At 40.4% G+C, this 11,788-nt stretch overlaps 1 protein-coding gene across 1 annotated transcript; it reads left to right on the top strand.

Moving 5' to 3' along the window:
- The first annotated feature begins 4,828 nt into the window (after nucleotides 1–4,828).
- CTLA4 (cytotoxic T-lymphocyte associated protein 4) lies at nucleotides 4,829–11,040 on the top strand. Its single transcript, XM_059168306.1, has 4 exons — nucleotides 4,829–5,103; nucleotides 7,657–8,004; nucleotides 8,470–8,579; nucleotides 9,859–11,040. The coding sequence occupies exons 1-4, from the start codon at nucleotides 4,995–4,997 to the stop codon at nucleotides 9,961–9,963; spliced, it is 672 nt and encodes a 223-aa protein (XP_059024289.1). The 5' UTR covers nucleotides 4,829–4,994; the 3' UTR covers nucleotides 9,964–11,040.
- The last annotated feature ends 748 nt before the right edge of the window (nucleotides 11,041–11,788 follow it).

Below are 11,788 nucleotides of genomic sequence, written 5' to 3'. Positions count from 1 at the left end.
AAAGGCGGGTAAGGAATGGAAGACGCTAGCCTACACAGATGTTAGCAACACTGGAAGCTAGTCCCCTCCCAAGGCTGAAAGAACCAGGGGAAGAAACAGTGAGAATTGGCTCACAGGAGGGGTAAGGTGTACCTGACAAAAGCTGTGGCTGTGCAGAGCTACCATCACTGCCAGAACTAAGGTCCTTGAATCTGGGCGAGAGCAGGGAAGAAATACCCTGACCTCCCTCCTCTTGCCTTTGTATCTTCTTTGGGTGCTTCCCAGCTGCTGATCCCTCCCAGAAACCAGTCTGCCTGCGGAACCCAAGTTGTACACAGGCTTCTGTTTCCAGGTGGAAGATGGATATCAGGAAGGAGGAAGGAGAATAAGCTTGAGCAAGTCACATCCTCTCTCTAAATTTCAGTCGGCTTATCTGTGGTACGGGACCTAACATTGTAATAGTGGCCTTACAATTTTTACTTTCAACTTTTTATTTTGAAAAAGTTCAGTCATACAGAATGTGTAAGAATAGTACCATGAACACACAGATATCCTCTTCACTTAGATTCACCAGTTGTTAACATTTTGTCACTGTTGTTTCATTTTTTTTCTCTCTGTAATCACACAAACATACACACTTGTTCTTGCTGAGCCATTTGAGAGTTGCTTGCTGACATTCTGCGACTTTATCCCTAAACACTTAAGAAAACATTGTCTAAAAACAAGATGTTTCCCTACATAACCCCTGTGAAATGATCACACCCAACAAATTTAGCATTAATATGTTATTGTTAAATATAGTCCATATTCAAATTTCCCCAGGTATCTCAATAACGTGGTTTATAGTGATTTATTTATTTATTTATTTCATCTTTATTTTTTTATAAACATATAATGTATTTTTATCCCCAGGGGTACAGGTCTGTGAATCGCAAGGTTTACATACTTCACAGCACTCACCATAGCACATACCCTCCCCAATGTCCATAATCCCACCCTTTACCCTAAATATACAAACGTAGTGATCTGAAGGGGCACGTGCACCCGAATGTTTATAGCAGCAATGTCCACAATAGCCAAAGTATGGAGAGAACCTAGATGTCCATCAACAGATGAATTGATAAAGAAGATGTGGTATATATATACAATGGAATACTATGCAGCCATCAAAAGAAATGAAATCTTGCCATTTGCGATGACGTGGATGGAACTAGAGGGTATCATGCTTAGCGAAGTAAGTCAGTCGGAGAAAGACAACTATCATATGATCTCCCTGATATGAGGAAGTGGAGATGCAATGTGGGGGGTTGGAGGGGATAGGAGAAGAATAAATGAAACAAGATGGGATTGGGAGGGAGACAAACCATAAGTGATTTATTTTTTTTAACCAAGAACCATACATTGGATTTTATTGTCATGTCTCCTTAATCTCCTTTAATCTAGAACAATTTTCTAGGTTTTTTTCTTTTTTAATCTTTCATGATATTAACATTTTTGAAGAATCAAAGGCCCTTTCTAAAGACCAGTTGTTTTACAGAATGATCCCAATATGGATTTGCCTAATTGTTTTTCCCATGAATAGATTCAGTTTAACCAATTTTGTCAGTAATACTAGAAAGGTGTTGTGTTCTCAGATAATTAAATCTGGAGTCACATGATATCAAAATATCTCATCATGGGTGATCTTTAGTTTGAGCACTTTTTAAGGCAGTATCTGCTAGATTTATCCATTATCTTTTCCTCTTCATAATTATCAAGTAATATATGGGATTGTACATGTGACTATATCTTTTTCACCAACGTTCTTTTTACCCAATGTTTTTAAGATGATGGAATTTTCTTGCTGTTGTAGAAATCGTTTCATGAAAGTATCATTAGGGGACTTGGTAAACTTCTTTGAAAGTTCCTATTATAAACCTCATGTCTTCTTGTATTAAACTGTTTTCATTCATATATCTATTCATTTAACAAATATTTATAGAGTGCTACAAATCTGTGAAGACTCGCCTGTGAAGTTTTCCTCAGTGGCTTCATGGTTGCCTAAACTAATGTCTCTAGCTCAGATCCTTCTCCTGTGTTCCAGACCACATTGGCAATTATTTAATTATTTTTGTGTCTCTCTACCTTACCACCTGTAGAAAACTCAATGTGCACGAAGGGAACTCATTATCTTCACTTCCTGATCTGCTCTTCTTATGTTCCCTATTCTAAGAAACTGTACTTCTGTTTTCTCAATGACTCTATAAATCCAAAGAAGTCCTTTTCCTTGAATGTCCAGACACCATAGTAGGTCTTTTATACATGCTATACGCATTATCTCATTTAATCCTTGCAACCAGCCTTGAGATATAGTTACAGTTTTCTGGAGGACTTTGGGCTCTGTGCCCCAGATCAGCAGCTAGCAAGTCTTCACTCTAGGATTCAAATCTAGTTCTCTTTGACCTCAAAGTCTTCGCTTTAGTGTAGTGATTAACAGGATCACTGGCTTCAAATACTGGGTCTACCACTGACTATGGAGGATTGGATAAATCTCAAGTCTCAGTGGCTTGGTTTTCTCTTTCATAAATTGAGAAAAACTGTTATCCCTGCCTTGTTGTGTTGTTTTGAGACTTGAGTGGGATACTATTGACAAACATTTGAATGATTCTTGGCAGTTCCACAGTAACTCCTAGCCATAAATCTGGTGTTTTTCATCCATTCACTGCTTTTGGATTAGTTTCCTTAGGGACTTTGTCACCACTGTTGTCATTAGTTTAGACCAGGAATTGGCAAAGTATGGTCTGCAGGTCAAATCCAGCCTCTACCTGCTTTCTTAAAAATGTTCTTTTTTTATTGGGTTATAATTGATATTGTGAATAATTTTTTATTTGAACACAATCATGTCCATTCATATATGTATTTTCTGTGACCGTTTTCACCCTACAACAGGAGAGTTGAGTAGTGGCACCAGGGACCATACCACCTGCAAAGCCTAGTATATTTACTGCCTGTCATTTTACACAAGTTTGCCAATTCTTGATTGCCTGGGGTACTGTGATAGCCTCCTTCCTGGTTTTCCTGGTTCTAACTTATTCCCCCTTGAACCTATCCTCCCCACCTTTGCTCCTGTGTAAGGGGGAATTTACCTAGGGTGTGAACTCAGCCCTGCTAATTTGTTTCTTTTAGTGCATTGGCCCTCAGTGCCAAGAACATCAGCTTACCCTTACTGTGGGTTCCCATACTAGACTTGTCCTCTGACAATAATGAATGTTTTATGCTCTTTCCAATCTTGGCACATGCTATTCTTTTTGTCTCAATACCCACCCCTTGCCCTTGTCCTCAATAATAAGCTCAGGTGTTTCTTTTTCTGAGAAACCCTTCCTGACTTTCACAGGCTGTACCAATGGCTTCTGCTTCTCTGTGGCTGTGCAACATACTTCAGTTCCAACATTTCTCCACTCTAGCATGATCATAGGCTTACCTATCTTCCCCTGCTACTTCTGTGGGCTCCTCTCAAGGGCCCAAACATACATTTTCCAGTTTTGTATCTTCAGTGCCCGGTCTGGGATCTGGCCCTTAGTAAGAGCTCGTTCGGTTACTCTTGGCTGCTGGCATTTCAGCTGGGTTTGAAGGCTTATAGAAGGTTCTAGGAGAGTATAGAAAACAGCCTTAGGAGAGGCTCCCTGGAGGAGCTGCCATGTTAGTTAACCCTTGCAGGATCAGAAGGAGGATTAAATAAATTAATGGGAGAAAACAAGCACTGAAACAGTATGGGTCAAATTGATGAGAACCAAAGAGGGGTGTTAGAGAAAGGACAAGCAGAAGAAGGGAGCATGTGAGGAAATGCTGGAAGCCAGGCTAAAAAGAGAGGAATTAGGTCCATATTCTATAGAGTGTTCTCTGCTGTGCTGGGCTACATGAACAATGAGAAACCATAAAGAACTAGAAACACCATATTCCATGCTATAACTGTCACTTCACAGAGACTTGTCAGTCTTTTGGAAGTCCCTTAAGGCATTAACTATGTTTTGTCTGGTCATCATTCAATCTAAGTGCACATTCCATATCACTGGCATATCATAGATTCTCAATAAATGTCTCTTTCATTATTCAAGTATATGAAAACTCCTTAGTATTAAGGGAGGTAGTCCCCGATGTTTAGTATTCTCTTATAGGATGAACCTTGTCCTGTTTACAGTTTTCATAAGTTTAAGAACTTCAGTCATATTTAACCTTTGGTCTTGGATTTTATGCTTGAAAAATTCCCTTTAGAAAGAAAAACAAGTCTATCCTCTTATGGGAGGTTTGAATCTCTTGGATCATTTGGCTGACTTTTTCTGGACCTTCTCCAACCCTGTTTTGTCTTTGTTAAGGCTTTCAAGAATACCTGAATTATTTCCTAATCTGCAAATCAGGCAAATTTGTTTATTTCTCATGATTTTGGTATTTTCTCTTAACAAAATGTTAAATGGAGCTTGGAGAAATAAGCTTTTATTTCTAAACTTGCCCAGGATGGGGAATGCAGAGCTTTTTTAATAATAATGTCCACAGACTAATGCTGTCATGGTCAAGGCTCAGACCAGCAGCTTAGCAATTTTAGAGATGTGAATGGAGTAAATTAGCTGGTAAAAGATGCCTAGATAACTGGACAAATTGGGACCTAAGGAGACTCCTGCACTCCAGGAAATTCTCCAATTCTCCACTTATCCTCAAAGTGAATAAGAAGCTTCAGTTTCAAATTGAGTGCATTTTCCATCCATGGATTGGCTTGTTTTGTTCAGTTTTATTTTGAGTGTTTGAGGTTATCTTTTCGACGTAACAGCTAAACCCACGGCTTCCTTTCTCGTAAAACCAAAACAAAAAGGCTTTCTATTCAGGTGCCTTCTGTGTGTGCACATGTATTGTACATACCTGGGATCAAAGCCAGCTATAAAAAGTCCTTGATTCTGTGTGGGTTCAAACACATATCAAAGCTTCGGGATCCTGAAAGGTTTCACTCTGCTTCCTGAAGACCTGAACATTGCTCCCATAAAGCCATGGCTTGTTTCGGATTCCGGAGGCATGGGGTTCAGCCGGACCGGTCTTCTAGGACCTGGCCCTGCACCGCTCTGTTTTCTCTTCTATTTATCCCCGTCTTCTCCAAAGGTGAGTGAGGCTTTTGCAGGATGAAGGTGGAGGAGGTGTTTCTCCCACCTGCGTTTCATTTCTTTTAGCAGTCAAGGACAGTGATTTATAACAAAGCCAGAAGCTAAAGGTAAAACTCCAGTCTCCTGGGTTGGATGGTTCTGTATTCCAAGGCAAGCAGGAGACATCTGGCAGCAGCAAATAAGCAGAGATAAGGCTCATAGTGGAGCGCCAGGCATTGACTAGGAGCTTAATGAATATATCTGAGTTGGTTTGGTAGATGAGCAATTTCAGACACTTCTGTCAGATTGGAAGAAAATACTGTAAAGTTAAGCAATTTAAGAGAGGAAAGATATCCGTAGCTCCTAATGTATTTAAGCTTGGAATCAGGGTGAACTCAAAATTTCCTTTTTTAAAAAGATGGATTTAAGCAAATCATATTAAGCTTCTTTCCTACCTTATTTAAGATTTTAAGACCTTCACTTTATAAACGAATCAGCTTGTTTAAAATTTAAACCTTCTTTACTCAATTCAAAGTTTTAAGGTCCTCAGTCAATTCTATAAACTAGTTAGTTAATTACTTTAAAAAATGATAGCAGTTTGAAATTGTAAATCAAAAAGGCGGGGAGAGAAAGAAAGAAAGAAAAAACAATGAAAACCATCAGTCTATTTGGCACAAGATACTTAATTGCCACCTGACCTATTTGTGGACTTTGGATGCAGATTCCCCAGTTTTCAGTGAAATAAAGCTCTTTAGAGGTTAATACCGGGTTTGCTTTAAAACATAAAATGGTGAACATTTTCACTGAATTTCAACTTTATTTCTCTCTAGACTGTCTCAGTTAAGAAACCATGTGGTTTATATGAAATACTTGGGTGCTCAAAAGGTATTTGATAAATTATTACCAGATAAGAACGACTCATGTGCATTTTCCTATTCTACATATTTTGAACATGTAAAGATTAAATACTCTTAGAAACAATTACCTTTCTTTTGTAGAAAATTTATCTCAACCTATAACTGAGATTCTTCCACTGAAAAATGAGTGTGACCAGATTTACTGGTGATAACTGAGAATTTGCCTGGGGGAAGGCAGAAAAATTGTCTTTGGGCTTAATGTCAGTACAATAAAGATTATTGAGTGCTCATGTGGGTAGGTTCTAATGGTGGCTCCCAGGAGTTTATAAGCCAAAGACAGAAGCTGCAAGAGGTATGACTAGTACCCAAAAAACTTTAATACTGGGTAGAACTTGATTAAATACCACAATGGAGTTACAACAGTGCAAAGTTGCTCTGATAGACAGGGATGAGGGTTGTAGAAGAAGACTATTACCTAGTCAGCCAGGGCTGCTGGATTAACCATAGCAATGGCTGCTATCATTCTATTCTTTCTTCTGAGGACAGATGTTGCTCAGTCCATGTACTTGGGAAAAAGGACTATTGATAGAGTTATTTCTGTAGAGTGATTTATACACAGGAGGAGGTGTCCTAGAAACTCAGACTGGAGTGATAGGTTGGGGTCAGATCATGGAGGATGTAAATGCCACTTAGTTTATTTGTTTTTGCAATCAATGGTATGTAAGATATCAAAGGATTTTATCAGAATGAATGACTTGGTTCTTCCAAGTTTTGAGTGTCAGGTGTGTGGTTGACTAGAAAGGGGACAAGTTAGTTATAGGAAGGTAATTTGACATGAAGCTACCATTTTGTAGATGACACAAATCTTTTTCAATGGAGAGCTAGCCTCCCTTGTCCTGTAAAAGCCAGAAGGAGAAAGAACAAAGGAGCATTAGCATGTTTGAGTGAAGGAGAGAGACTGGCGGAAGAGGTGGTGGCGGTGGCAGGGGAAGCCCACAGAAGTTAACAGCAGGGTTGCCTCAGCCTAAAGAGGAAACGACCTGGTGCCCTCTACTCTGTGGCTTCCTTCATCTAGAAGCATCCCTCTCTCTGATAATAATGCTAGGGAATGTGTTGGCTGGCACAGTGATCCAGGGTTCAGCCACTGTGACAGATAGAGGTACATGACCAAGTAAATATAAGCAGAAGTTTATAAGTTATGTACTGAGAAATAAGGCAAGATTCTGTACCTCAACTTCCAAAATTTCTCCTACTGCTCATTATAGTTCCTACAGTTCTATTTTAACCTTAGAATACCAGAGGTGGAAGGCACTCTGTTATCATCTGACCTAATCCCCTCTTAACTGCTTGTGAGGGAAAATGAAGGCTACAGGGAAGGCATGACTTGCCCCAAATCACGTATTTCATGGTAGGACCAAGCCCTTCAGTTTGTCATATCAATGTTTTTCCTGATACAGGAAACTCTTATCCAAAATGTAAATACCTGATGGAGATTAGCTGGAAGACAGCTAAGAGATGGAGGGCATGGGATGGGGGAGAAGGAAATGGTTGGGGAGTGTTTGTTGAAGGAAGAGAAGGGCTGAAAGGTGAAGATGGAAAAAGTGGAAAAGTGAAGTACCCATCAAAGATCAGCTTTGGTTAGCTGGAGATTTTGCTTGAGCCTGGTGGTAGGTGAGCATTGGTTCACTGAGTTCCCTCTAATTTTCTCTTATTAGGGATGCATGTGGCCCAGCCTGCAGTGGTTCTGGCCAGCAGCCGAGGTGTTGCCAGCTTTGTGTGTGAGTATGGGTCTTCAGGCAATGCCGCCGAGGTCCGGGTGACAGTGCTACGGCAGGCCGGCAGCCAGATGACTGAAGTCTGTGCCACGACATACACAGTGGAGGATGACTTGGCCTTCCTAGATGATTCTACCTGCACTGGCACCTCCAGTGGAAATAAAGTGAACCTCACCATCCAAGGGTTGAGGGCCATGGACACAGGGCTCTACATCTGCAAGGTGGAGCTCATGTACCCGCCACCCTACTATGTCGGCATGGGCAATGGAACCCAGATTTATGTCATCGGTGAGCAAATCCATATTACTAAACTGCCATCTTTTGGATTGCTGTCGTCTTAGCATGAAAACAGTTTTGTTCCTTAGCTTTAGGTGGTTCATTTTAGGATTATGGAAATTCTTTAAGAGTTCTTTGGCATAAGGCTGGGTAGTCTGGTTAATATGGGTGGCCACTCAGCATTCTGACTAAAAATAAAATGGGTTGGGGTTAGTGTTTTTTTTTCTACTGGAGGTTGAGGCACTCATTCTGGAGTGATAACTATCATGAAGTTTGGCCCTGGGCCTCTGATAGGATATTCTACGGGAAGTGCCCTCCAGCAGCCAGACTTACCTATGGCCTACCAATACTATTTAGGGGTAGACACCAAGGTTGGAAGCTCTTCCAGAACCTCTTCCTTTTCTCACTAGTGAAGGGAGTAGGGCCTTAAAGTTTAAAGAATGTCTCATGGAAACTCTGCTTTGTTTTCTGTTGTAGATCCTGAACCTTGCCCAGATTCTGATTTCCTCCTCTGGATCCTTGCAGCAGTCAGTTCGGGGCTGTTTTTTTATAGTTTCCTTATCACAGCTATTTCTTTGAGCAAAATGGTGAGTGCAGTGCTGACAACACACCACTTTTGGTGAGGATGTCTTCAGTGATAGCAACTGACCAAATGACGCTGTTGAGTTCAGTTTTCTGGAGATGAAGCAATAAATGAAGAACAGTGGTAAAGGAAGGACAGTGGTAAAGAATGCACTAGAACCCTTGGTACTGGCCTTTGAGGTTTCAAGATGACTAACATTTTAGATGAGTGTGTTTGACATTGAATGTTTGTGTGCTTCTGAACAGGGTTTCAGTTTGAGTAACCATTTGAACAACACGGGGCAGCTGTTTTGCTCTTCGTCTTCAAGAAAGTTGTACTTAATAACCCTAAAACATAAGATGAGGTTGGGCCAAATACTGCTACAGAAGACCACCTGGATGGGTTTTACTCTCCCCCTTAACATCCCCCTATTTCACCCAGAAGTTATCTTTTGGTATCACCCCGCTTGTGCCTTCCTTGTCCAACTATAGCTGTCCACGCAACTGTCCTGTCCTGGGTTCCCCATTACCCAGTCTGCTCAAATGGGAAGTTTTGCCTTCCCCTCTAGCCCAGTAAATAAGAATGCCAGTTTTATTTAGTGCAGTTGTTGGGAGAGATGGAGGTATAAAATCAGGCCTCCTGTCAGGATTTCTTTCTGATGGTCTCATTCAGCCCTTCTCTGCCTATGGCTGGCTTTATCACGATGACCTTCTCCTTCCAGGGCTCTCTTACTCTCTTCCCCTACAGCCTCATTCCCCTCAACTCGATCCCAAGATCCTCTAATCAACTTGTTGTATTGCTGTAGATTCTTCCTACCTCATTTGCTAGAAACTGCCACACAGACCAGTAGACTAGAATCTCAAATTATGGAGGTGATAAAAATTGGGAATTAAGGCAGACAGACAAAAGCAGTAAAAAGTTTATGAGGAGTAGAGATGAGAAATACAGCTCTAGAACAGAATAACTGAAGTTTAATATCTTATGAAGGTCTTGCCCTCACCGATAAGTTGTAGTCAATTACCATAGGTATTTTGGATGTCCTTTCTAATGCTTTCTCAAAGTGTCTTCCTCCTCTCTTGCAGTCAGGGAAAATGATTGCTATTTTACATCAGTAGCACTGAGTGATTTATTTAAAGTGAATTGTAATGACTGAATCAAGAAAATCTCCTGGGGCTTATAATTCTGTATGTGTACATTCACTTTTTCAACGGAGTAGGGACCCATTGTTTGTTGAGTCCTATTATGGCTAGAAATGGCTTCTGTATTTCTTAATAATAATTACTGTTCCTTTTTGTGTTTGGCAGCTAAAGAAAAGAAGTCCTCTTACTACAGGGGTCTATGTGAAAATGCCCCCAACAGAGCCAGAATGTGAAAAGCAATTTCAGCCTTATTTTATTCCCATCAATTGAGAGACCATTATGAAGAAGAAAGAACATTTTCCAATTTCTCAGAGCTGAGGCAATTCAAACTTTGTACTATCCAGCTATGTTTGCTTGTTTGTATATTTTGGGGGTGATTCATCTCTCTTTAACATAAAGCTGGATGCAGAACCCAAATGAAGTGTGCTACGATTCAAAGCAAAGGTGCAAGAAAACAGAGCCAGAATGTTTCTGTCACATCAGATCCAATTTTAGTAAAAGTGTCACTTGGGAGCAACATGGGGATGCAGCATTATGATGTGGGGTCAGGGATATAGGTTCGGGAGTGGTGCAGCCCAAAGAAAACAAGGAAGGGGAGTTAGGGAGAGGAGATATTGTACACACTTTGTATTTACATGTGAGACTTTATAGCTGAAGCGATGTTTTCAAGGTAACTTTTTGTGTTATTTTTCTTAAATGTAGAATTACATGAAGACTTTAAAAATATTCACATGGCTATATTTTAGCCAGTGATTCCAAAGGTTGTATTGTACCAATATATATTTTTTATTTGATAGTATTGTGCATGGGGGCCACATGGGCTTTTGTGTATTTGCTGATGGTTTTAATATAAACACTATATGGCAGTGTCTTCCTACCAGAGGTTCAGGGAAAGTTTTATGGAGGGGCTCAGGACACTAATACACCAGGTAGAATATAAGGTCACTTGGTAACTGGCTTGGGAACTGGATTAGCTGATTCCTGTGGCCACACTAGGTTGAATTGGTATTGACATGTGCTTTGGGCTTTTATGTTAGCTCCATTCAAAGCTTTGCAAGGGAGTCAAGCCTGGTGTGTCTGATTTAACTCCATAGAACACCATCGTCAAGTAAATGGCTCATTCTGGGAGTCTTGTAGGTATGAACTTCAAGGAAGCTCTAGTTTCATGAGAGCCTCAATTCCTTACACATGGTTAATGCCATGGACAGAAAACAGCAGCAGGTGGCAGAACAGGGTGATGAGGGTTTCTGAAAACTAACACTGTTGGTGTTTTTTAATTCACTATTTTCCATGAAAATGCAACAACATGTATAATATTTTTAATTAAATAAAAATCTGTGGTGGTCATTTTCCAGAGTTGTCTTTATCTTCCTTGCATTTGAATATTGTGTTTGAGTTTGTTTTTAATTTATTCATTCATCAGTTGGTGAAGTCTTCATTATTAGGAATTCTGGTACAGATTGATGAAAAGACAAATAACGCTTTATGAGTCAGTTGTCCACCAGCTATAACCTGGAAGCCATTCTTGGAAGGAACTCCTCCTCTGTCCTTTTGGTTTCTTCCCAACTATTTTAAATATAAAGCAGATTACTACAAATAACAGCATAAGGCCTTTACAAGTCACACATTAGCTCTAGCACAAGTTCTTCATCTCCTCTTTCTTGCCTATAAATTTCTCAACTCAACTCACACAGTTGCTATGGCAACTCCTGTATTGTCAGTCATGTTCCTTGCGGACATTTTGATCTGCTTCCATAGTAAATGGAGCTTTCCTTTGTGGCTTCTGAATGGACTATTTCACGCACGAGGGGAAAACATATACCTGTGGTCCCTGTGATGCTATCAGTTGGCAGACCTGGGCCTGGCCCACTGAGCTCTCTGTGATTCTTGGTTAACCAATGTGTGGCCTCAGTCTACTTGAATTCCTTTTAAGTTTTCTTATTCTTGACTTCTACATCCTGCCATTGTCTTGTGTAATGCTTCTCAGCATGGCCAGGCACCACCTATAACTGAATCAACTGAGTTACCTACCAAAAATGTTGATTCAGGTGCTTAACCTCAGATGGACTGAATCAGAAGCTTTGGGTGATGGGGC

This window comes from Mustela lutreola, chromosome 3 (assembly GCF_030435805.1).
Source record: "Mustela lutreola isolate mMusLut2 chromosome 3, mMusLut2.pri, whole genome shotgun sequence".
Taxonomy (NCBI): Eukaryota; Metazoa; Chordata; class Mammalia; order Carnivora; family Mustelidae; genus Mustela; species Mustela lutreola.
The sequence above is the reverse complement of the archived record's forward strand: the minus strand, read 5'-3'. Positions and strand labels throughout refer to the sequence as shown.

What these genes read in the sequence shown, in the direction of transcription:
- CTLA4 (XM_059168306.1), top strand. Translation starts at nt 4,995, where the DNA reads ATGGCTTGTTTCGGATTCCGGAGGCATGGGGTTCAGCCGGACCGGTCT. An exon ending in TATCCCCGTCTTCTCCAAAG is followed by an intron (nt 5,104 to 7,656) that starts GTGAGTGAGGCT and finishes TTCTCTTATTAG; the next exon opens with GGATGCATGTGGCCCAGCCT. An exon ending in AACCCAGATTTATGTCATCG is followed by an intron (nt 8,005 to 8,469) that starts GTGAGCAAATCC and finishes TTTCTGTTGTAG; the next exon opens with ATCCTGAACCTTGCCCAGAT.